General features: G+C 32.3%; 1 protein-coding gene across 9 annotated transcripts in view; it reads left to right on the top strand.

Moving 5' to 3' along the window:
* LOC149085130 (3',5'-cyclic-AMP phosphodiesterase-like) overlaps positions 1 to 25,688 on the top strand; it is a 342,555-nt gene extending 316,867 nt beyond the window's left edge. For all 9 annotated transcript variants that reach the window (XM_089232946.1, XM_089232943.1, XM_089232945.1 and 6 more), the window contains 5 exons: positions 7,053 to 7,152; positions 10,902 to 11,056; positions 11,856 to 11,978; positions 13,717 to 13,899; positions 19,230 to 25,688. In XM_089232946.1, coding sequence (XP_089089072.1) covers positions 7,053 to 7,152; positions 10,902 to 11,056; positions 11,856 to 11,978; positions 13,717 to 13,899; positions 19,230 to 19,544 — 876 coding nt within the window. In that variant the 3' untranslated portion in view covers positions 19,545 to 25,688. The remainder of the gene's footprint in view (positions 1 to 7,052; positions 7,153 to 10,901; positions 11,057 to 11,855; positions 11,979 to 13,716; positions 13,900 to 19,229) is intronic.
* The last annotated feature ends 2,063 nt before the right edge of the window (positions 25,689 to 27,751 follow it).

Here is a 27,751-nt window from a genome sequence, read left to right as displayed (position 1 = left end):
CCCATTGTTGCCTCATAAATTTATAATCACCCTGTATTACATGTGAGAAGCATCGATAAACTAGAACCTCTTCTATCACCCATCAAATAAAACTGTTAAAATTCTTTGATCAAAATTAGCAACTGGTTTTTGATTAATGTGCTACATGAAAAAAGCAATATGATGTGATATTAGTAAATGTTTTATAAACAATAATATTAGTTAAATTATCAAGTTTGCTTCGAAATTTTAACAGTTGTTATTTGTATGTGGCAGAACAGCATTAGTAGAACTCAAAAACTATAGTTTTCTGTGAATCCGAAAGAATATGCATAGGAAACAGTTTGATTCTAGGTTATTATTCTTTTTCATTGCAATTGGAGGAAACTATGGACTAGTTTTAGTAATGTTAATTTACACAATAACAACTGTTAAAATTTCAAGACAAACTTGACAATTTAACTAATATTATTTTTTGTAAAATATTAACTAATATCATATAATGTTACTTTTTTCATGTAGCACGTTATCCAAAATCTGGTTACTAATTTCCATAGAAAAATTGTAACAGTTTTATTTGATAGATGGCAGAAGGGGTTCTAGTTCATTGATGTCTTTCTCATGTGTAATATAATGCTGTACTGTATAATTTTTTCAATATTTTCTGAAGGCATGTTTTTGCTGATGAAGTTTTAACTGTTTATTGGTTATGGACGAAAGTAACTAAAAAAGGCACAGTTATTTTATGGTGAATAAATTCAAGAAATTTGAACATTTAGAGCAGTGTTTCCCAAAGTGGGCAATATCGCCTCCTGGTGGGCAATGGAATGGTCCGAGGGGGCAATAGAAGCTGCAGACTTTACATATTATCCTATGGGTTCACTTGAGTTGGTGGGCGATGAGAGAAAGAAGTTTCTCAAGAAGGGGGAATGTAACAAAAAGTTTGGGAAACTATGGTTTAGAGGACACACTTTTTTGGATAATTATTCAAAAATTTGTTTCAGTTGTATAAGACAGCCTCATTATTATCAAGAGTTTGGCGAGAAACTTTGTATTGGAAACCCCTAATATAGAAAACAGATATAGGTTTTCAGAAATGGGCATTTAGAGCATTCTGTAGCCAAATAGTGCCACTCTTGAGATTCTTCTAGTTTCTAGTTTGGTATTGGCTGAATGAGGCATTTTTCGGAAGATGAACAAGGCATCCAAACTTGTGCTGGGGAATTTAACTAAAGAAAGAGAAGTCAATTAGAAAAATTTTGATAAAGGGTGAAAAGATCTTTAACAAAAAAGAGAAGGAACCTAATTTTTTTTTTCAGAAACAAGCTTGTTTAAAGATAGGTAATACTTTTTTGAAGTGCAAGAAGTGGGGGGGGGGGTTGTTGAGATGAATTAAGCATCAAATAGCAAAGAGTTCAAAGAGAGTATTTCAACACTGAAAATTATTGTATTTATCTTCACTTATTTATCCACTCACGCTTTCCCTTCAAAATTATTTCAGTGTGTAAAAATTTGAGAGTGAATAATAACACGTCATAATACATCTGTCATAAAAAATGCCTCCCCTGTAATCATGCCGCCTTGTTGCCTGGTGCCGGCCTTGTGTATGTGCTTGGTACAGCAATCACATTTTTGTTTCTCACATTCGTCCATTTTTTTTAAATAATCAATTGATATTTCTTTATCTTTGAAACAGCCCTAGTTGATAGAAATCCCCTATATATCTCTTTTATAATCACTTTCCTATCCAAAATTTGTTTTTACTGTTTGACTTTATTGGCTCTTTTTCTCACAACCTAGAAATAAAAAGGTGCATTTTCCCATTCTTGACCATTTAGACTAGTTTTAAGAAATAAATGCGGTAGATGAAAGATGAATTTATTCAACGAAGTGTAACATGATTGCGGAACATTAAAAAACAGTTAAAGTTAAAGACGCAGGAGTGCCCAGCGCCGGGATATTGAATGAAAAGCAGAACTAAAGTGTATGTTTGACAGAGGAAGATCTTTGTATAGGGGGCTCCCGATAGCGAAGTATCAATGATATCATCACAGCAGATTGACGTCGCTTACATGCGATTTGCATACCGGATCACAACACCCCTCTCCTCTGGCTGCAGTGGTACAAAATCCTTGAACCTGGATAGTTTTCTGATAGTTCATTTAGGTTGCACCATTCGATCAGGAATTGACAATTTCTCTTGAAGATCAGGTGGTGTATCGGCAAGCTTGGGTTGCTCCAACGATTCAAATTCACAAGATGACGATGACTCAGATTGAGCTGGCATAAGATCCTCATCAGGTTGTGCTATTGGTCGATTCGGTGGTGGATCATGTTTGACTAGTTAATCCACGTGACATCTAATCGCTTTTCGCTTAGCCTGGTAGGAAACTTGACCTGTTTTTTGGTGATCGTCGCCACTCATTTTGAACCACTGGAATAGTTCCTAGCGTAAACTTGATCGTCAGTTTCAAATTTTCGAACAGATTTTTGTCTGACCAGGGATTCCTGCTTCTCTAACAAAGTCCGGATGCAATCTGTTCATATAGTTTCTTAGCCTCCTTCCAATTAAGAGTTTGGCTGAACTTGGCCAGTAACTGAGGATGGCGTAATGTGTTGCTGCAGGAGGAACCAAGCTAGATGTTTGCAGAATATCCCAGCCATAATGAACTGCATTTTTTGCTTGGCCATTTCCTGCCAGTCTTTGTGGAGCTATGAGCACTCAGAGAATTGCATTTCTGAGTAGAAACTCTCCATACTCTTCTGATTTGAAGGGTGGGCCATTATCGGATACAATGACATGAGGAATTTCATGAATGACAAAGATGTCTCTAAGGTCATCTATGGTAGATTCAGCAGTAGTGGAAGTCATCTCTTTCACTTCAGTCCACTTGGAGTAGGAATCGATGAGAATCGGGAACCTTTTCATCTCTGAAACAGTCCAGCAAAGTCTATGGATCCATGACCAGGGTATTTTAGTCACCTCCGAAGGGTATTTTAGTCACCTCCCAAGGATATTTTAGTCACCTCCAAGGGTACACAGAAGAACATGGAGAAGCATGTCTTTCGGCAAGGCGAACAACCAGCAACATGATTTTGGATATCATAGTCCATTTGAGACCACCATATGTAGCAGAGTGCCAAGTTTTTCATATGTTCCACTCCTGCATGAGTGAGATGAAGCTCATGTAGAATCAGCAAATGCCCTGGTTCAGGCACTGCTACTCAATTTCCCCACAGTAGACAGTTCTTATGAACTGACAACTCATTTTGCTTTGAGCAAAATTCTCTGAATTCTAAACTCAATCTTGTGTCTGGCCATCCTTTTAGAACAAAATTTAGGACTCTTGAAAGAACAGGATCGCTTAAGGTCATTTTTGCTATGTTGCTTGCACCCACTGGAGGATAAGCCAGATCTTCTATAAAAAAAACCTCAGTGGGTGGCGGAACCCTAAACTTTGGACTTGCCTGTGGTCAGGGCCATCTTGAGACCAGCATGGGACATGGGCCAAGTGATTTTTCCGAGGCCCTACCTGGAAAGTTCTTGAAAAATTCAACTACTTCTCATTTTTCTTAGGCCCCTCTTCTCTTGAGGCCCTTGGGCGGCGCTTGGGTGGACTCATGCGTAAAGACAGCACTGGCTGTGGTAGCCTGTTCAAGACATTCATTTGGAATCAGTAATAAATTGTAGGTCCCTATCTAATTAGCCCTCATGTATGGAAAATAACTGTGGTGCGACAAAAATGATCCATGATCCCAAATGGGGACGCATCACCAGTGAGTACGATGGGTAGAGAGCCATCAAAGGGCACCAAAAAGCTGGAAGAGAAGATTAAATTTTTAGCGCATTTAGAGTGTCTGTGTGCATTTTTTTCCATTCCTACAGCACGTTACTATCTAATAATTAGTTCAATGGTTCCACAATCTCAGCCTTATTACAAAAAAACCCATGATGAAAGTTTATCTACCCCAAAAACACCTGTAATTGCTGTTTATTGGTAGGAATAGGGAAGGCCTGAATCACCTCAACTTTCTTCTTAGAAGGATGAATTCTGTCTTTATGAACACAGAAACCCAAAATATCTACTTCTGTTATGCCAAATAAGCATTTTTTTCTTTGTGGCGTGAAGTCGGGAATTTTTCAAATGAATTAACACTGTTTTCAAGTTAACTCGTCATGCGATTTGGTTCTTATGATAAGGTCATCAAAATACAGCACTACCTGCTCAAGGCCTACAAATATGTTTTCGATAATGCTCTGAAAAGACCTGAAGCCTTATTAACACCAAATTGTAACCTTTTGCCTTTGAAAGCTCCTTTGTGAGTGATGATTGTCTGTGCCATGGCAGACTCCTCATCCATGGGCAGTTGCAAACATGCTTGTGCAAGATCAATTTTGGCTTAAAATCAACCTCCCTTTAAGTTTGACAACAGACTACTTATTGAAGGGATCGGATACAGAAAAGCAGCCTTTGCGTTATTGAGAGTAATTTATTTTATAGCCTCTCCACAAACGAATTTGCCCTGACGGTTTCAAAATCAGACCAACGAGGGTCGCCCACTTGGGATTATCGACATACTTGATAACGCCCTCACACTGAAGCATCTTCAATTTTAGCCTTGAGGGCCAATGGAACATTTCTAGCCTTGCAGCACATGGGAGGAAAATTCGGATCAATAGATAGACTAAATGTAGATCCTGTGTAAGTTTCCAAACCTTCTTCAAAAACTCGGCAACAATGCCCTGTGCAGGATCAGAAACAGAATTTATGCCGCTGAAACCAATACCAAGAGAAGGGAATCACAAACAATCTAATGTATTAGAACAGCGGGCATTGGCAATCAAAAGTTTTGATTTTGAATCAGTTTTTGAACTGAACCTGCACCTCACATTTTCCCACAAGTTTTATTGAATTTTTTTGAAAATCTGTCAATTTCACAGAAGTGTGAAATATTTTGCGTCTGTTAGAGCCAAATAAGGACCCAAAAGTATCGTATGAAATAATTGAATACTACGATCCTGAATCCGGTTCCATCAATAATTTTTTCCTGTCCAATTCTACGCAAATATTTTGTTTCAGAGATTTAATTTTTGAATTACTGTATTTAAGGAATAATCATCATTAAGAGGAACGATATCAATATGATTTAATTTTTTGAAACTTTGGTTTTGAAATTTATAAGAACTTGATTTCTATGACATACTTTTTCAATGTGACCTTTGACCCTGCAAGATCTATAAATTATATTTTTGGAAAGGCGTGATCATACATTTCACCGCTACCAAAACAAGCCTTTTTTGAAATTTGCTCTTTTTTTCCTGCATTTCTGCCTTATCCACAAATCCTGTGTTGCAACCGTGAGCACCTGTTTGAAAATGCATCGGTTAAGCTTGCAATGAGGCTGCTTCATTGGCCAAGGCTCTAGAAACAGAGGTTTCAAGGGTCAATTCCAATTCAACTAACAATAGCCCCATCAGCAATCCCACAAACAAATTGAACACACAATGATCCACCAAGGTTGTGTCAAAATTGCAATTCCCAGCAAGTCATCACAGTTCCACATCATGTTCATTTATCCCCTCTCTGGGTCGCTGCATGCGTTTATTAAAAGTTTATGAAACATAAATCTGCCATAAATGACAGATTCTTTCAGACTGAAATTATTTTTTAGGGCAGTAATAAGGTCATCATAAGACTTATCAGCAACTGTAGCTGGCACAATCAGTGAACGAATTATACTCAAGGCCTTTGTGCCGCATACCGCAATGGAATTTTCATGTTTTAACTCAGGTGTATCAATGCAATTTGTCTCCAAAAGTAACTTTTCCCCTTCAAGATCCCATAAGGAAGAATCCGAAATGTCAAATTCACACATTGATCTCATGCATGCTATGATTACTGGGACTAAGAAGGGGGACCAAGAAAGAAGAAAAAGTCCACGGGATCGAGCAGCACAACAGGAATAAGTGCACAGGATTGAGCAGCACTACTGGAACAACAAAGTTTGCAGGATTGAGCAGCATCACTGGAACAACTAAGTCCCAAGATCAAATAACTATCTTGTCACCATGTTTTAAGAGGCAGAAATGCGGTAGTTAAAAGATGAATTTATTCAACAAAGTGTAACATGATACGGAACATTAAAAAAACAGTTAAAGTTTGACATTTCTTCACGAGCGCCCAGCACCATGGTATTGAACAAAATGCAGAACTGAAGTGTGTGTTTGACAGGAAGATCTTTATATAGGCTGCTCGCATTGACAATGTATCAATGATATCATTGTGACAGATGGGTGCCTCTAACATCATATTTCCAGTAAAATTATGACTAGAAACATTATGAAGATGTGTATGTGCTTGGTGCAGCAATTACATTTTTGTTTCTCACATTTGTTCAGTTTTTTTTTAAATTATAATCAATTGATCTTTCTTCATCTTTGAAACATGCTTAGTTGATAGAAATCCCCTATGTATATCTCTTATAATCACTTTTCTATCCAAAATTTGTTTTTACTGTTTGAAGTTATTGGCTTTTTTTCTCACAACCTAGAAATAAAAAGGTGCATTTTCCCATTCTTGACCATTCTAGTATGATTACAAATTTTCCCAGCTAAATATGGTGCGAGGTTGAAAGTTAAAGATTATTTTCATTCCTGGCATATATGCAGGGGGGAGGGTGGCTCCTCCTTGAACCAAAATAAGATGGTTCCGGTAGTGCTGCTTGATCTGTGCACTTATTCCTATATCAGTAAAAAACTAGAAAAAGTAACCACACACCTTTCTTCAAGAAAATCCTGTGTATGGCTGTATGCTCCCATGTGAACACTTTTTTCTAGACTGGCAGCATGTTTGTGCCATGCATACTATACTTTTTTCTTGTAGCTGCTACCGAGACTGTGTGAGGAATTGTAATAAAATCATAGTGTGGAGAACAAAGGCAAATTTGTCCTCCTTAACAAATGTTATAGTCATGTTCTTTTAGAGTCATGTTTCTGACTATTGTCTCACCATATTAAATTTTATTCAGTGTATAATTTACTATATATTATATTTATACATTTTATCTTTCAGTCAGTGTTTACTGACCTGGAGATATTAGCAGCTTTGTTTGCTGCTGCAGTCCATGATGTTGATCATCCCGGTGTTACTAATCAGTATCTGGTCAACTCAAGTATGTGTTAAACTGTTTGCAAACACTAAAATTTCTACTATGCTTCAAGTTTTGTTATTGGATTATTTGTTATGTACTGAAGAATAATTTTTAAACTAAGAGGGATTATAAGGTTTGAGAGAAAATGTTATTAACACATTTATATTTTTCATGTTCTACAAGGCACACATGTTAGACTTTGCCTCTACCAAGTTGTTAAGGAAGAAATTCAACGAAAAGGAAAATACAAGTAAAAAATTACATCATACCTTTAGATACACAATGGGTGCTGTTTTCAAAGAAAGGACTGATTAATTAACAAATCTACCGTATTTCATTTGCCTGGGGTTTCTGTCAGGAGTAGACTGACATTTCTCCACAGATTGTCCAGCAGACAGAATGATAATTCATTGGATTGAGCCAGACCCCCAAAGTTGAAATGAGGGTAAGCACCTGCTTGTGATCATGTCGTTTTTGATCAGCTTTAATTGTTGAAATACTTAGTGGCTGGGAGTTGGAATGATTTTGTGGTTGGCTGGTTAAGGTCTCTTAGAACTTTCTGAATATTGCCCTTTGAAATGTATCTGGGCCATGGTTGGGATGCCTGGTGTGGATTTATTGTCATGCACTAATTCTTTTCCATTAACATTAATTTACATACTCCCAAGGCTGTAGCCAAAAAGAAACTAGGTAGTCTAGGAAACTGCCCCCAAAAGATATGAGAAAATGACTGAAAATGACCTATGAATCATATGTGATTAAGAGATCTCACCTAACATGGTGAAATCTATGCTCTAGTAGAGATATCATTAAAAATACTAATTAATTATTTATACTAATAACTTTATTACTAATACTTATTTATTTCAAATTTTTTACACATATTTCTGATTGTATATTCTGTTCTGTGCCAGTATAAAAATGTACACATCTCTAATACCTAATTTTTTGCAAATTTTCAAAACACGTACTAAAAACCAGCTTGTGCGTGTGATAAATGAGCGTGGCATCAATGTAATTAAATAAAAATTAATTCAAAATAAACGAAAGGATGCATTTCATGAAATGAAGCAAAAGATTGAGATTTCATGGACTCGATCTTTTCTGAAATTAAATTCTAAATAAATTTTTTGAACTTCAAATTTAAAATTTAATTTCAAATAAGATTACATTAAGTGAATTAAATTTCAATCTTTTGCTTCATTTCATGAACTGAGCAGGTTCTTTTATTTTGGATCAATATTTATTCAATTACATTAATGTAATGCTAGTTTATCATGCATGCAAGCTGTTTTTAATGTATTTTTTTGAAAATTTGCAAAAAATGAGAGATGTGTGAGATTTTATACTGGCATAGGACAGCATATACAATCAAAAATATGTGTAAAAAAATTTGAAATAAATGAATGGTTAAATAGTATTTTTAATGATATTTCTACTAGAACAGTTTTTCACCATGTTAGCAATCTTGTAAATCTGGGTTTCTCCTTTTTGTGCTCTATACAGGACTGATTTTATTCAAATTTCATTCTCTTCGCCTTGCATAGCTGTTTCTGATTTTTCTAGCTCTGTTGGTTTAACATAACCTACCTTTGATTATCTTCTCATTTGTCTTATAAAACCAAGGCGGTGATCGCTGCAAGGAATTCTTCATGGTTCGATTTTAGGAATCATATCTTTGGATAGTCTTATCTTGAGATTTTTGGTGGTAATGTCTGCACAACATTTAAATTGAAACAATCAAGAGTATGTGTTTTATGATATGAGCAAAGTTTTATCTTATGAGCAAGGCACGAATATTGTTGACCTAAAATAATCTTAAAAAATTTCTTAAAAACTCAAAAAAATATTTTAAAGATTAAAACAAAATGCCCCAAAATCTAACAACGAAATGAATGCATTTAAAATAACAAAACAAATTTCTTTGAAAACCAATTGTGCTCAAAACTGAAAAAGATTTTTTTTTCATAGTATTGAAAATCATGTATGAATTTATTCTAAAAACTGCCAATGGAATTTTTTGAATGAACAATTTCTAATTTATAAATTAATGAAGGAAATCTAAAAGCCAAAATAAAAATTTCTGTTAGTAAACTTTTATACCGAGTATGACTTATATAAACTTCTCTCAACATCAGCAGATGTTGTTGGGAATAATTATAAGAAAAAATCTGATGTACAGTTAATTCCTCTTTGATTTCAAAAATTTTAGACATTCCCGTCAAGACATCAGAAATATTTCCAAGTCCACTGTTTTCTTTTTCATCATTTTGTTGAATTTCATAGTAGTAAATTGGCCTACCACACCTTTGGCATACCTGAAGACCGACTTTATCAATAACATTAATTAGCTGCATGCCTTCTTTCTGTAAGACCTAAATGGTGGAAACCAAAATTCTGTACATCCTCTGTCTGACTTCTATATTCCCTTATCCAAACACGGCTTGCAAAATCTTAATGCATGCAGCATCATACGGATCAATATCATTTAACATGAATTTGAATATTTTAGCATTTTCCCTGTAGCACATGTAAATATTTTTCATTAATTTACTAGGGAGGAAAAATGTGTATAGACCCAAAATTGTAAAAAGGAACCACGGTACCCTGTATGAAGTTCCTTCATCAGCAGCAGAGAAAAGAATTGGAAGATAGTGGAAATACTCCTTACAGCGGGAGTTACTCGCTGTTCCAAACAAAGAGTCAAATTTGGAAAAAAAATTCATTTCTAAGTATTTTTCATGTTCCCAATAAACCTTTTTAAAAAAAACAAAAAAAAATGTATTTTCACTCAATAGAATCAGAAAATTCCTTGAATTCATTTTTCATTTAATGTTTTGTAAAGCGTGAAATGGCCAACTCTTTAAATTTTCACTTTTTCTAAATTAACTTTGGATTATTACTAAACTTTGCCTCTTATCAAAAAGAACGATACAAATGCTGTGATGAAAGCAATGTATCCTTTCAATTAAATAAAAAAAATTGCCTAGTTTTTTAAATTATCCAATGCTTAGTATTTATAATTTTTAACTTTTTTTTTATTCTGAAAAAAATTTAAACACTGGAGAAATATGCTTAAAATGACAAAAATGCCATGAAACTTGGAAAAATGCCTTTAAAGTGAACAAGTGCAGAAAAATGCAGGTGTCATCAACATCTGGGCCCTGCTTATGAGACAAAAAATAGAACATAAGTTAGCGGTTATTTGCTTATAATTGTTAATTGTTTTGTGTGATTGAGAACAAAAATTATTTGTCACAAAAATTATTTGAATCTTTTTCTATTTTTATCAAACTTACAATTTATGTTGGTTTTGACTTCTATATAACCTTATGATTGTCATTTGGTTTATTGCTAATTTTTTTCAACTCCAATTGTAATTATAGTTTTTAAAACCTAATTTTTAATTATAAGAAATTCAATTCATGTATATGATTCATGTGTAATCTTTTATTGACAATAATGTATTTAGAAAGAGATTATCTTTTGGGTGAGAGAGATGATAGGCATAAAAACACCAACATCAGCACACCCAAAATGTGTGTGTAATGAGTACAGCAGCTAGACATGTTTCAAAACTATGAAGTTCCTTCAGTTATCATAAAAAAAGACAAAAATATTACTTCATATAGCAGAGGTTGCTCACTCATCAAGATGCCAGGTCAATGATTTGACGTTGGTGTTATTATATCTAATAATAGATTTGCATCATTTTGTTGATTGTGTAAAACCTAATTTGTTGACAGCATTTGGTTAATTTTATATGTTAGGTTCTGAATTGGCTCTGATGTACAATGATGAATCAGTGTTGGAAAATCATTCTCTGGCTGTTGCTTTCAAGTTACTTCAAGATGAAAACTGCAATATCTTTGCAAATCTCAGTCGTAAGCAGAAACAGACTCTTCGCAAAATGGCTATTGATATGGTATTTTTTTTCTTATTAAATTATAAGTGGTGGCTATTGTAGATTTAATAATTGCCCATATTTACTGATATGTGAAAAATAACATCTTGTTGTATAGATTTATCTGTTCAATCATTATGTTTCACTAAAGTTTATGGGCCAAGTGAAATTGAAACTGTGTTCTACTTTTATAACAGTTTCTTTGTTTTTATCTTAAGTGAATTCTGAAGAGTTTATTGTGATTTATAATTATCTACTGGAGATTTCTTCTGTCAGCAGCAGACAGTGTGCAGTTTTGGTTAGAGTTCTTAACATAGCTGATTACAGAGTAACTTATAGGTTATCTGAAGAATAATTTAACTGTAGTGAAGTGACAGAGACTTATGAAAATGATGATACAGTTCTCCTGTGGCAATTCATAAAAATTTATAATTTTTATTTAATTTAAATAAGCATGACTGAATTGTAACTGAAATCAAATACTGAAGTATTTTTCACCTTCATGTTGATCTATTTTAACCCTTCAATACATCATGTTGCTAATGAGCTGCAGTCAGTTGATATTCAATTGTTTGATTTAGTTGACAGGAAAAAATGTTTACACATTTACGATTTGTGCTGTTTTGTACATTCAAAACAATGATAAATTTTGAATTAAGAATGGTAAAAAAAATATAGTAAAAATATATAGTTTAAACATTGCAATTTTAACTTATAAAGAAAAAATTCATGTATTAAAGGGTTAGACTTCAAAATATTAAAAATGACTATAGAATTAAAACCATAATATAAATTAAAATTTTATTTTCCTTTATCTCAGGTTTTAGCAACTGATATGTCTAAGCACATGAGTTTGCTGGCTGACTTGAAAACCATGGTGGAAACAAAGAAAGTAGCCGGTTCAGGAGTGCTGCTTTTAGATAATTACACTGAAAGAATTCAGGTTACTTATAATTATTGTTTGTTTTTTATGTAAAAACATTAAATTTAATTGTATTTTGTACTAATGAAACAGAAACACACACGCACACTTCTGTGTGAACTCCCATCAATAAATTAATCATTTCTAATTTATTTTTTTTATTTTACAGAATAGTTTTGTTCAATTTTCTTATTTGAATCTTGAATAAAGTCAAATAGTTTTAAAGCTCATGCATCTCCTGAAAATCTTTTTTTTGACATAGATATATTTTATTGCATTAGTTAAAAAACCAATTACAAGGCGAAAAAAGAAAGGCATTGTTTTGTGAAACATCATGCATTATACCATCTCTTCACTAGATGATTTGAAATGAGATTTATTGTTGGTTAGTAGGATTGGGTGAAATCAACTAAAAAAATTCAAGTGATCAATTCAAAAATTTTAATTGATTAATCAACTTTTTGATCGGTCACTTTTAAATGCTTCCTTATATTTTTATTGCTGTTTTTTTTGCTTGGAAACTATATGAAAATCGCTTAAATCCATTTCCAATTTTTATATGAAAAAAATTTTATAAAAAAAATATGTATATACATATGAACAAATCCAAAAAAACTAAATAATTATTGGCATAAATAAAAAGCATGATCAAAAATGTAATACACTTAACCCTTACAGCAGCATTGATGAGATATCTCCCTTAACTTGATGCCTTGTATTTTGTCAATTATGAAATATCTTGTCTCCTCTTATTTTGCAATGCAGAGTCCACAAAAAGTAGCTATCTGTGTAGCTATCTGCAAACATGTTTTCCATCCCCCAACCTGTCAGATTAACTATTAATGGACAGATGCAGTTTTGTTCAAAGTTTAATATCAGAAAGAGATAATGTTTTCTTCTTTTCCTTTCCTTTTAGAAGAGTGTAGGGATATGCATACAGCATAAACAATTAGAAACAACAATAGTAACAACCTCTTCCTCTGTTTTTTTGTTTTTTTAATTACTGTTGGAGTTGGTGGGGGGGGGGGACACCATCACCTGCACTAAATGAGAAAAAATATTTTTCTTGAACATAGGTGTGGCATTTTTTTTTCAGAGTTAGTTACAATGCAGATCAGTGAAATTTTTAAAACCGTTTAAAGTGTTAATAATACAAAGTATGTTTTGCTCTTCAGAAGTACTAGGAGATGGGGCTGATTGTTCCCAGATATTAAAACTTCTGTTCACAGTGGAGACAATAAATTTTCATCTTGTCTCTCAAAACTCCCATCAAACTTGATTTAAAACTGTAACCATACCAGTTCTTTTTTTAATCGACTTTTATTTTCTCAACTAAAATAAAAATTTAGTTGAACATTTTAAGACAGTGGTTTTAAAATTTTATCACCTATGGTTTTCTTGCCCAATTCATGGTTCATCGGCAGCTTCCCAGAATAGTTTAGTAGATATTTTACCGTATAAAAAGAACCACTTCAAAGCATAAATAGGCATACAAATCAATGTCTTTATCTCTCCACGACACCCCTGACAAAGGTTGACATGGCCCTTAGGAGCCGCAGTGAGCTCTTTAAGGAACACTGTTTTAAGGGTACGAATTTAATTGCAACTAGACTGGCATTAGAACTATCATTTTAGTTGAAAGTAGTTTTTTTTTGCAATTTCTGTATTGTTTTATATGATATTTTCAAATTTAATTTTCATAATATTTAATAACTATTTTTAGCTTGTATTGTTAATCTTGAAGGTTTTTATTTTTCAGGTGTTGCAGAACATGATTCATTGTGCTGATCTCAGTAATCCAACTAAACCACTTGAAATATACAAGCATTGGGTTGACTTGATTATGGAGGAATTTTTTCAGCAAGGTGATAGAGAACGAGATATAGGTTTTGATATTAGTCCCATGTGTGATAGGCATAGTGCAACCATTGAGAAATCACAGGTACTCATTTTTTAATGTGTACACACACACTACTACTGCTCTTTACCTTGAAAATCAGTGGATAAGATTTTATATTTTATTTCTTTGTGCCTTATTTTTTTCATAGTAGGGTACCCAGATGTCTTATATTAAGAAAAGAAAGACTTTCTTTTTACTCCTCCCAATAAACAGTTTTGGGGCACTTTTTGTGTTTTTAGTTGAATATTTTAATTTCTAGAAAAAGAAATAAGGAAACAATATTTTGAGTCATTAATAACAACTGATAGAAGTTAAAAATCCTCATATTTTTAGTCATACAATTCTTTTAATTATAATGGAGAATAGAAAGTTCTTGCAAACAGTGGCAGTATACAGGATTATGTTGTTGATATAAAGATGGCACAGACATTTAAAATTCCAATAATAATTCATAAGGTTTCACTAAAGTATTTTCTTCCATGCAGTGACATCTGAACCGGGAGGGGGGGGGACACTGGATGCTGGAACACCCATAGCATTTTGTAGCATTGGTATGAGCACCCCTACAATTAATTCAAAGGCCGAATTCCCCATGTAAAAATCAAGTTGAGCACCCACCGATGCCTCTCCTTCCATGAACCAAGATTTGTGCTGATAGAGGATCTTTGTTTACCTTCCATTACTTCATAATGCCAAAAAATGTTCTTATAGCAAGTCTGAACAGCAAAAAGTTTAACCCCTTTATATACAGGTTTTTGGCAACAAATTTGGATAATCTATATTTGAGGTATCAGCGATAAATTAAAAAGAAACATTTCCTTGTTTGCATGTTAGAAATAGAAGAGAAAAAAGATCAGTGCAGTAGATTTCTCTTTTGTCCTCACCCTCCCCATTTGTTCTCATTCTGTCTCTTATATATGTACTGTATATAGTAGAAAGATACATTTTGTGTGTGGGGGAATCACTAAACAGGAGCAGAAAGATGCCATCATAGAAAGATAGGGAAAAAAATAACTTGCGTTCTCTTAGGGTTACAATGAAATTTCACGATGACGAGAAAATTGATTTTAAAAAAGCCAGGCAGAGCTAGAATGAATCAGATTTGAGATCCAAAATTGATGAATAAATTAATTTAATATAATTTGTTAAATATATATATATATATATATATATATATATATATATACATATGTACAATTATTTATATTTTTAATCAACTATAAAAAATGAATAATCAAATATTATTTATTTATAAATAAAAATAATATTTAATTATTTTTATTTAAAAATAATGAGAGAACCTTTAAAATTAATAAAAATGAGAATTTATGCAAGACATCATTTCAAAAATATTAAAAACTTTCAATAATTTTGAAGGCCCCACATTTTATCTGATCGGTGACGTAAAAATCATGTTTTGACATGCATCATTCCACAACTCAAAAACATGGAGAGGATTTGGGGACCATCCAATTTCCAGTGGGGTTTGGGGAAGGTATACACTGTGACAAACGAATTTGTGAGATTCTCGCATTCTTCAAACGCATGTTCAACTCTTGTCACAAGATATTTTGAATATTTGAAATGAAAAGTTTGTATATCTCATTTCTCAGCTAGCACAAATCAACTTTTTCATTCATTCTGACCACAAATCAATTGAAATACTCTAATAAAATATTATATAGTTTGTTATTACGTCGTAGTACATTGCATTATTTGAAATTCCTCAATATCTTGCTTGTCATTTGCCCATGTTTCAATTTTCTCGACAAATGCATTTCTGTGCTATGAGGGCACCAGTGTTCTCATGAGGGAAGATCAGCCAGTGGTAAGGCACATAGTTTTCTGAACGGACTCATTACTGTTCATCTTAAAGTGACAAAATAAGTTTTTTGTTCAAAGTGACATGTAATTGTTTAAAAAAAGATAGCAAAGGCAACAGCCATTGACTGTAGCAATAATATTGACATCACACTTTGCACAGACATGGTGGATAAGTCAGCTTGGTGTTTGCAGGGTCTGTAGCTAGTGCCAATATAATGGAATTATATGGTTTATTGTGTTTGTTTCGTTCACAGGCATGCTTGAATACCTAAACTCAACATTTCATTAAAAAACTAACAAAAATTAATAAAAAACTGGAAATTAATAAAAAAGAAATAACTTAACAACTAATGATAATTTTGACTGATTGAAAGTGATAATTTGAAATTTATTAAATTAATATATTTATATCTTAAATATATCTTATATTATCACAAAAATGAGAAACTTTGCCTGGTTTTAATTTATACAAAAATTGCCACGTTTTTAAGACAAATAAATTCAATTGGTCGAATGGTCGACGCGTTTCGGCTCTCCATTGAAGAGCCGAAACGCGTCGACCATTCGACCAATTGAATTTATTTGTCTTAAAAACGTGGCAATTTTTGTATAAATATCTTATATCTTTATATAATTTATTTATTTATATCTTAAATTTATTTAAGAAAACATTATACCCCTGTCCAACCTGTTTAATTCATCACCCTGAGCCAGATACAGCAATCAACAATGGCATCAAAGATAAGGTTGCAGTGGATTTTCAAGCACCTGTGATATTTTTCAACATGGTTCTGAGTAACCCCATAATTTACTCAGAAATTGAAATCCCCTAAATTAAGCTCAAAGGGAGTGTTTCATGGGTGCAAAATACTTTCAAAACTTTCTGATCTCAATGAATTTGGTCCTGATCAGCGACGTCAAATTCACGCTTAGACTTGCATCATTTGAGACCTGCATCAACTTCAAGTTTGTGAGGTTTCCAAGCACATCAAATGCCTGTTTGACCCATATTCGCTCGATAAATTTGAATCAAAAGTTTTTGTGTATTTCAGCTAGTGCAAAGTAACTAGCTTAGTAGTTAGACTTATACCCTTTGATATCCTGTAAAAGATAGGAGGCAAGGTGAATCTGGTCATGTCAAATCAGACTTAACAGCCCAGAAGTTCATTTCTATCGCACAAGATTCTCATGCAGATTTTTTATAAATTAAAAAATTGCTTATATAAAATTTCACTCACAGAATGGCACAAATTGCTCATGCTCTATCCCATTGTGGGATATAAGCCTTTCACCTTGTGAGGTTGTATCATGTGCTTGCCAAGATATTGGATTCTCTCAAAGATTTTCCTTCACCCTATAGTGCCTGTTACGATCAGGGCCAGAACTAGTGGGGAGCAAAGGGAACTCGGCCTGTTGGCCACTTCCCTAAATAGGGCTCCAAATTTTAAGGGAAAAAACACTCATAGGATTGTCCGTTTTTAAAGTGAAGAGCAGGAAAAATCATGTTTATGTCCCCCCCCCCCCCCCAGCAAACTAGAAAGTTCAGTTGTAGTGGTAGCATTATAGGGTTACCAGATTTGAAAACTGAGAAAGGAGGACGCCTGCACACGCACCTTTAGTAATATCACTTTTACCAATTTCCACAACAGATGGGACCAGTATACTGACTTATAAAATCGGCCACAACGATACTTTTTCTTAAGGTGTCCGACTACGTTGAAAACGTCATTTTGGAAGAAAATATGCATTTTCATTTTTTTTTATTTTTTATAAAAGTCCTATTTGTTGTGATTCCAAAACGGACCTTGTTTTGTTTATATGATGCTTAGAATCAAAGTTACGTTCACTTTGGGAAAAAAATTCCACAGAAAAAATTGAACTATAATTCTCCAATAAAAACTATAAACTCTGAAATGTAGGAAGATGCTCGAAATGACAATCAAAAAGGAGGATGTCTGGTAACCCTATTTATATGGTCTTGTACTTCATTGAGTGCTGCCACCTATCTTTTAAATCAATAATGAATGGGCCACTTACCGAGTGAAAATTCCCCCCTTAAATTTTTTTTATAATCTGGCAACCCTATTTTCTAGACACTTAAGTAATCAAAACGAAATATCTCTTTGTACTTAAAATATATATAAACAGTAAAAGTCTGTTTTATGAGAGCTGACAATTGTAGGAAACTTTATTGTTATAAAAAACTTGTTATTAGTGAATTAGAAGTTTTAACTTCTGACAGATAATAAATTATAAAGCATCCCAGCTTTATCCATATTATAAACATTTATTGCACAATATTGTTCTAATATTAGAGACTGAACAACATATCAATCTTAAATTACTCTTTAGCTTGCAGCGGTAGATGCTTAAAACCTGTGTAGAAAATGCCTTGCTTATTTCTGAAACAATTCAACCAACCATTCAAATAATTAAAATTCTCAATTTTCATCTATCTGCTCAATTCTAAAGCTTTATGTACTTGTTAACATCTTCAAAATAATTGTAAGGATTTTTACAGGACTATTGGAGAACCATGAGACATTAGCACCCCCATGTCCATTTAGAAATGCATATGAATAGGCAAAAGAAGTGGAAGAATTTCACTTCTTTGTCCATCTTTTGTTGGAAGTTCCTGAGAAGACTATTTGCATAAGAGTATGCATGAGTAGTTATAGTAGTAACAGGCAATGTTTTGCATAATTCTTGAGGAGAAAGCATGAAAAACTGAAATTTTTATTGACATTATAGTGAATGCTTCTTAATTTTGCAACTTATGTGATTCTCACTTATTCCCAAGAGATCTGTATGATCTACCGAGGGAATTTTTTAGTGTTAGTTGACATCAATGCCCCCAACTGGGATTCACACCCTGACCTTCACAGTCAGAGGCCAGCTCTCTAACCACTCCACTGCCAGGTGACAAATACATAAATAAATAATGCATAAATGCACAGACTCTGTATCTTTAGCATTAGTTCATTGATGATGCATTGTAAATTACTTATAATAAAGAGATTCTTTCTTGTTATAAGCCGTACTAATTTTATCAGACTTTTACTGTATGTATGATTTCCTCAATTGGATGGCTTTTATATAAAAAGAATTAAGCGCCATTTTTAACATTTTTGGGATATACCGACATCTGAACTATTGAAAGAGGTGTGATTTTTTAAAATCTAAATAGAACCAAGTGACATATAGGCTGTGATGTCGTCTGTGTGCACTTGAACTAACTACCAAACTGAAGAGATAACTGAATCGAAAATAACTTTAAATAGCTTTTTCTCAGTTTTGATTTAATAGCGCTTGGTTCCTTTTATATAAAAGCCATCCAATTTAACTAATTTTTTTGAAGTTCCTGTGTATATCTGTGATTATCTTTACCCTGATTACATTATTTTCATAATTATTGAGTGAATGTTTCTGTAAATTCATTATCCAATTCATGAAATTGGGCTTCCACTATGTCACAAAATCATGAATCTAACTTTTTATATTTGTTTTCAACTTCATTAATTCTATTATATAATATATAATTTTCTCAGGTTGGCTTCATAGATTATATAGTGCATCCACTTTGGGAAACTTGGGCGGATTTAGTTCACCCTGATGCTCAAGACATCTTGGATAACCTCGAAGAAAACCGTGACTGGTACCAGAATATGATTCCAGTCAGCCCCCAGGCTCAAAATTCTGAAAATGATTCTGATGCTAAGCAAAATGAACCAACTTCAGTAGATGAAGCTCAGTCTGCACATCTTGCTGCTGCTGCAGAGAAAATAAAGTTTCAGATTACTATTGATGAACCAGGTGATAATGAGCAGAGCAAACACAAAGAAGTAGCTGAGGGTGAAAGCTAAATTTTGTTTAAGTTTTAAATCCATGAATTTATGTAAATACTGAGACAAGACATTAATGTTATCTTTTTTTAATTTTCATTCATATTGTTAAGTGGATTTTGTATGTGATCCATTAAGCTTGCAATTATTTACGTCCAGACCAAGCTATCAACTTTATTCATATGAATTAGAAAATTTTGATATTCTCATATTTTCAAGGATCAAATTGAATATTCTTCCATGAAAGCATAAAGCCTGTCCAACATCGTGTATTTTTATATGTATGCAGATAATATAAGTGCTTTGCACTCTCTGCAATATCAAAAAAATTGATAGTAAAATGTTTATCATGTGTGATTAGATGAGCTTCAATTCTAGTCAAAACTTAGTCTGATATATATCTGCTTTTTTTCAGTATTAAGAGCCAAAATGTTTACCATATTCCAGGTTTTCAGTTATAAGTGGAAGATATAAAAATATATTCATCTTTGATGATTGTAAAGCTAGCATTGTTCTGGATTCATTATTATTTCAACTGAGTTTTTGTAGAAAGATATCATTCAAATCATAATTTTTTTAGTTTATTTGTGTTGATTTTACTTTCAAGCTTTCAAACTCAAGTATAAAATTAATACTTTTAGTCATTAAGTTTCATGTAATTAAAAAAAAGCACAATTTTGAGCTACTTATGTACATTGCTCTGCATAGAATGTCTCATAAACAGAAATACATTTTCTGACACCACGTGTCTTGATGAGATAAAATGGAACAATATGCATATATTGTAATTTTTCTTCACCCCTGATTTTTTTTTCTCCTCAGTGGTTTCATTGTAATGAGTGATTTCTGTATCATTGGTAGTAGCAAATGTACTATGTGTTGTGATACAATAATATATTCTAATTAGATATGTTGTTCATTGTGTCGGCTTTTCCTCATCAAAGAATAGATTGTTGTGTAGTAAACTTAAAACTTTTGATGCATGTGTTGTGTTTTCATTAGTCAGAAAATTAATATTTCAGAAGCTTTGTTTCTATTGGTATCCATATTGAAAATTTCTTTTCAAATGAGCTCTAAATACTGTATATCCCCTAATAGCCAGCATGCTGGGAAAGAGCGAGAAAGACTAGTACAGCAGGTAGTGTGGGTGTTTCTGGCATGCCAAAAAATTCAAATCATAGATTCTGGAAAATCCTCAAATATCATTACACTGTTGTTATTCTTAAAATATCCAAATATCCATGGAATATATTGGCTGAATGAATACTGTGATCCTTATTGAACCTAGCTTTTCTTGGCAATTCTGAAAAGAGTTAAGACAAAATAAAATAGACATCAGTTTTATGTCTTTACCATAGGTGGAAGATTCAAACAAACTCTAAATTATCATTTTATTTATTTCACTTTCATGACTGATTTTAGTTCTTGTGATCCAAAACATGATTTTAAGACCATTTAAGCTGATTCAATAAAAAAATAATTGAATCAAAAATTAATAAAATTAATAATTTTGAAAAGTATACCCATTAATCATGACTTCAGTAACATCTGGTTTTTTGTGACTGATAATGATCTTTATAATGGCAAATTTATGTAATATAAATGAAAAATTGTTGTGGATTGCTTGAAGAATTTCAAGAAGACTGGAATAAATGTTTGTTATAAAAATCCTGTCATTTAAAATTTAATATTTCATTAAAATCATCATATTTCATACTACTGATTTCTTAAAACTAGGAAACCAAGTTCTTAAAATTAAGCTCCCCTTTTATGTTTTTTTTATTGTTGTATCAAATAGCCATTTTAATAGTAAATTATATTATCATAATAAAAATATGAAACTATTTTAGAAGGCATATATTATACCAGAGAATTTTGAGAAACTTTTGCATAATTTTTGTAGGGATATTAAATTTAAGTAGTATAATTGACTGAAAGTATTCATTTTTTAAGAATTAATATACAGAATAATAATACAAACCACAGTCAAACCTCTTTTAAGGTGGCCTCCGATTATTCAGGAAAATATGGCTGTCTGAAGAGCTGTGGACAACTGAATGGAGGTAGTGCAATTATGGTTTATAAAAAATGAGATTAACATATTCAAACCGTAAAAATTACAGTTTTAAACAAGTCACCAATAACAAAAAAAATCCTGTACAATATGCATTAAATCTATAATAAACACTAATTTATACAAAGCTAATAAATTATCATCCAATGAAGTCAAGAATTTTGGAATGTCTCATTCTTTCAGATTTTTATTTTACAATTTCACTGTAGTCTGAGTAGTCAGTTTAACTGAGTTTTTTTTAACATCTATGGAAAATTTGTTGAAGCCCTGATGTGATTTTCAGGATCAGATTTTCCAGGCTTTATTTTTTTTCATACCTTTTCTACAAAAAAAAAAACTATCTTTACTTCTGCATTTCACGACTACTTATACCAATCTTGTTTCTTAATCTATATCATCATAGGTTCCTTACTTTTTCCTTGTTTATAAACTTTATATACTAAAGTGACTCAAGTTTACCAGAACTTTCACATCACATCATTTACCTATTCAGCAAAGTTCAAGCGCACATCATGATTGCATGTGTTATTTGTCTTGCTTTTCTTGTTCTCAAAAGTATGAGTTTTTTTATTCTCCCCTATATTGGTAAAAAGTGGTCATGGACAGACTAGCTGCTGACAGCCTCTAGAGATGGTTGCAAAGGAAGGTTGGCTGCCTATAAAGGTTTCATTGCAAATCCTGTTAATATTATTTAGATTTTTTATTGAATTTTTTTGATTAAAAAAAAGTTTTAATTATAAAAACTTTGCCAGTTTAGAAGTTTCCATGAAATGACAATATAAGTTGCTTTATTGAAATTTTGGCTGATTTGAAGAATAAAGTTGTGAAATATCTCAACTTTATTATTTCAATTTATTTTTCCGTACATGAAAATATTACAGTGCATATGTTATATCCAATAAATATTATGTGTAGCTAATATTCAATTGAGTTCTTGCTCAATAACATTAAATTTAATAATAAAATATTTTTCTGTTACTATGATAATGTTGAAATATGAGCACATTTACATCTTATAATTGGCATCAAAAGTTTCTGTTGAAAATTTTGTTCACAAACACCACTAAGCCAAATTTTTTCATACCTTAATCTTTCATATTATTTGTATGCATGTCTTATCAAATAACTACATGTTCTTAAACATCATTTGCTTCTTTGAAGAGCCTTTTTCCTTTCTAAAAAATTTTCACTTTCCAGATTTATTTATGATTTGAATTTTATAGTCAAACATGAAACATTTTCATGTGCTTAAGTCTGTGAATGATATAAGAAAAACTGAGATTCAACTGTGAACAAAAATATAAACTTGTATAACTTTTATTAAAATTGAACATTTAGCGTACTGAATGGACTGCATCAACTTAACAAATATGAGTTTTTGAGCATATGCTGCTGATTTTATCAAGTATTGAATAAAAATAATATGCATTTAAAATATATTACATTAATGGACATTATAATCTTGAATAACTATGTAGAATCACTTTATATCTATATGGCTGCCTATATGTATTATTGATTTACTGATAAGTTTCAGTAAAGCAATAAGTTTTGGAACAAAACTCTTGAGTAAATTAGAGTGACAAGCATATTAAATTCATGAACCTTTCTTGTATTACCAGTTGAAATCAAATATGCCATTCTGTCAATCCTTCAAAACTAGTGTAGATTTCCTCTTTTGCGTATTTTTTTTAATTATTATTCTGAATAGCTATTTAACCGAAATCAAAATTATGTTGTTTCATATGTAGTTTTGTTATAAAAAAGCCAAATTTTGTCCCATACTGCTGAAATGATATGACCGAAGTATGCATGCGTTCATCACAAAACTTTCACAAGTTAGAGATATGAATGTTGTGAAATCCTTCCACTGAATGTTTCTAGTATATGAACCAGAAACTCATGAATGTTATGACAAAGAGATTGCATGTGTCTTTCAATCTTCTACATATGTCTGTTTGGAAGAGAAGAGGCTTAAACTTAGTATATAATTGTTGATAACAAATGATATTCTGTAATGATAATAGAAATTAAATTTAAGAAATTATTAATTTTTATAATTTTTTTCAAGAGGATATTCACTTTTCTCTAAAGCTGTGTAATAATATATCAAAAATCTATAATCATCAATATATGTATATAAATGATAATTGTGCTGTATATTGTACAAATTTCTTTCATACCAGTGATTGAAGCACCTGATATCTTCCTTTTATAGGATTTATTTTTTAAAATCAGTTTTCAAACTCCACATCCTGTACCCATATTTTTTTACTGTTTTGCTAACCATGTTCAGTTCAGTTACTTTGATTTTTATACATAAGTTTTAATCGAAGTTATTTGCAGTTTCATATCAATAACAAACTTTCAAATAAAGATAATGGAATGTGAAAATCATTGCCAAAATTTATGGCATTTCCTTAAATTTATTTTCTCTAATAGAACAGTTAGAGCCAAATTTATCTGGTGCAAAATTTTATAAATCATCTGTTTGCTTTGTGAGCTGTTGCTGGAGCTTATGCCATGATAAATCCTGATTCACTAGAATGTTTTTAATTTTAAAATGGAATTTTAGTAAAATAATTATATTTCTGTTATCATATTTTTATGGCTTGAATGATTTATTCTTTGAAAAAATTGAAAATTATTAAATGTGTTAAGAAAGTTGTATTGATGATATTAGTTTTGTACTCTTTTCTACATTGAGAATATCTATAAAAAACATTTCTGTGACATTTGGGTGATAAATGTTAAAGAAAAGTATTTTTTCATTCTCATCACAGTCATATGTTTTTGGCAAAAATAGTGATTGCTTATTGTCCACTTATGTTTTATATTGTCTCTAATAAAGTGTTGTATATAGTTCTGTTTTTTTTTTAAACGGGTTGATCTATGTTAGTCAGCATATGCATGTCATGTTGCTTTGTGATATAGTTTATGTATGGTTGTTATACTGAAATTTTGACATGCATATTTTTGCATAGCATGTTTAGTTTTATAATGTAATGCATTTTAGTTCATCAATGCTGAGTTTTTCAAGAGAATCATCTTTTTCCCATTTCTTAAATGTAAGTGAACAATATTGTGTGTCCAGTGGAACCAAGTGCTTAATTTGAATGTTATATTGATGGATTTTGGTGTCATATATTTGTGTAAGGAGATGTGTATAAGAATGGTGCATCTTTATGTTGGTATCCATCAAGCATAGCAAAATCAAGCAAAATAATTTTTATAGTCATGAGTCTTTTTATTCTTGCTTTTATTATTTTTCATGTTCATTTTTTCTGTAGCTGAGATTTCAATTAGAAAAACAAAATGATAAACAGATTTATATAATATATATTATTTTTTAAGGATAAGATTTTAGCATTTTAATAGTTAAAATTCGGAGCTAGTTGTCAGAAGAAAAAAGTTTTGAAATTTTTTACAATTGTGCAATTTAAATGACAATTTTCTGATTTTCTTTACAATGTATCAGAAATTTCATTTTAGTCTAGTCTGCAATAGTAATTGGAAATATGGATAGTAATTTGTGTGTGTGTGTAAATGTATCATAAAAACAAGATTTTTTTCAATGCCAATTTCTATTTTGAAATAAACATACATGTTCACACACTTTGTTCAATTATATATAACAGCTCAAAATGATTTTGACTATCATAGGAGGAAGTGGTTGGTATAATATCATTATACATATTATCTGGATTTTCTTTTGTACTTCAACACAATCTTTAGGTTTGATAATTATGCTACATAACTATATATATAAATATGTGCGATCATGTGTAATAGAGAATACTTTAATATATATTGTTTTCATGGTTGAAAATAGTACGATTTTTTTCATTCCATTAATTACATGACTTGAATGTGGCACAAGTTTAGAAAGCATTTTTTCTCCATTTTTAGTGCTGAAACACTTTAGCAACCAACTGCTGTTCTCCAATTAAATTAATATTAATGTTTAGCATGCCTAACTATTTGCATGGTTATTTTCTTCAAAATTTCATGTGCATATGATGTGAAAGTGTAATATGATATATATGTAATAAAAGATCACAAGAATTCAGAAAAATAAAAGAACAGAAATATATGATTTCAATGTTTATTGCATAAACATAATATATTTGTGTTCAGTGAATGACATTGATGACTTCCTTATAAGAGAGAGTTTTTTAAAAATTATTTTTATGTTGAGTAATTCTGTGTTTTCTATTTATATAAAAAATTTTTGGTATAGACTCTTGACACATCATTGATGGTAAACTGCATTTAAGTCAAGCCTCAGTTCCTGCACATTTTTGACATATATGTGAAACATGAATGTTTCTATCCAAAGCAATGTAAATATTTTATTAAAAACTACCCATGGCTTCGCTCGCGCAGAATTTGTGATCTGAAAATTACTCAGGTATGATTCCCCCATATAACATTTGAACCCTCATGACCTCCTTGAGGAATGAATTTTCCAGAAATCTCGTCTTAGTGGGTATCTACATTATGAAATATCATACTGGGACTATTTCATATTTATGGCTTCAGCAGTTTCGACTCAGTGATGATTGCTCCATACAACCTTTGAATCACCCCCTTGCCCCATTATGGGGTTGAATTTTGAGAAAAGTCCTGTCTCAGTGAGTCTGCATTAATACAAGAATACTGACCAAATTTCATATTTATAGCTTCCACGGTTTCGGTTCAGTGTGATTTCTACATATGACCCCGTCCCTTATTTAAACCCCCCCCCCCCAATTCTCAGTCTATACGTCATGAAGTAAAACTACTGACGAAATTTCATGAATCTCCATCAGTTTTGGCTTGGTTCGATTTCTATATGTTACCTTTGAACCACCTTATGACCGTCTCCCTTAGAGGTCGAACTCTGAAAAAGGCTTCCCAGTTGGTTTTCACGTTATGAAATAAAATTTCAGACGAAATTTCATGACTAGATTTAGCAGTTTCGGCTTGCCGTGATTTCTCTGTTACCTTTGAACCCCCTTAGCGATTGAATTTAAAAAAAACCCATCCTTGTTGGTCTTTATGTAAAATTTGTAATATTTCATGACTATAGATTCAGCAATTTTGGCTCGACATGATTTCTATATGCTACCTTATGACCCTCTTAAGGGTCGAATTCGAAAAACCCCTTAGTGAGGCCTTGACAGCTTGATAGAGGCGGATCTAGAGCTCGCTGTTGGGATGGGAAAAGTTTCCACAGTTGTTGATAAAGTGACCATACGTCCCGTATTTTCCGGAATATTCCGTTTTTTTTCTGTCTCGACTTTTTTTTGAAAAAATGCTCCGTTTTTTTCGTTTAGTAGAAGTTTTCTTGAATGTGTTATTTAATCCCAGACATTGATGCAGATAAGTTTTTCAATGGATGTATTAAACGCGATATTATCATATTGGCATTTCGTTTGGGGTCCGCGCCTGGTGTTTAAGCCATGAAATAAAACTTGACCAAATTTCATGAATAGCATCAGTGGTTTCGGCTCGACGCGATTTCCCTACGTTACCTTCGAAACCCTCTTACGACATCCTCAGGGGTCAAGTTGCAAAAAACCGCTCTTAGTTAAGTGTACATGAAATAAAACTTCTGCCCAAATTTCGGCATTTTCGGTTTGGCGTGATTTTTGTGTTATTACGTTTGAACCACCCCCCCAGTCCCACCTTTATGATCCCCTCACTGGTCGAATTTCGAAAAACTCCTCAGTTGTGCTTATGTCATGAAACAAAACTTTCGCTGAAATTCCTGAAATTTGGGCAGTTTCGACTCTGTTACCTTTGAACCCCTTTAGGGGTCAAATTCCGAAAACCCTTTCTTGGTGAGTCCAAATTTGATATTCCTAGCTTCAGTGGTTTCGGCTCGGCGATGATGATTCAGTCAGGACATGTTACTTTATATATACAGGGCGGGCGAAAAGTCCGTAGAAACTTCAAACATTCATAAAAACAAAAAAATAACCGAAATAAAAAACGGTTTGCAGGGTTAGCATCGCTAGGTCACGGGAATTTTTTTAAGACGGGAAAAAACAACTCAAAAACAGCCGATAGGTGGTGTTGACGTACACAAGTCGAAGAAAAGATACGCAAATAACGAACAGAATGCCTCCAAATCGTTTATTACAGAAGTATGTGTTCCACATGATCACCA

The sequence above is a fragment of the Pholcus phalangioides genome, unplaced genomic scaffold, assembly GCF_987345545.1.
Source record: "Pholcus phalangioides strain wild (caught in Gottingen) unplaced genomic scaffold, Ppha-v1.0 ptg000007l_1, whole genome shotgun sequence".
NCBI lineage: Eukaryota > Metazoa > Arthropoda > Arachnida > Araneae > Pholcidae > Pholcus > Pholcus phalangioides.
The sequence above is the reverse complement of the archived record's forward strand: the minus strand, read 5'-3'. Positions and strand labels throughout refer to the sequence as shown.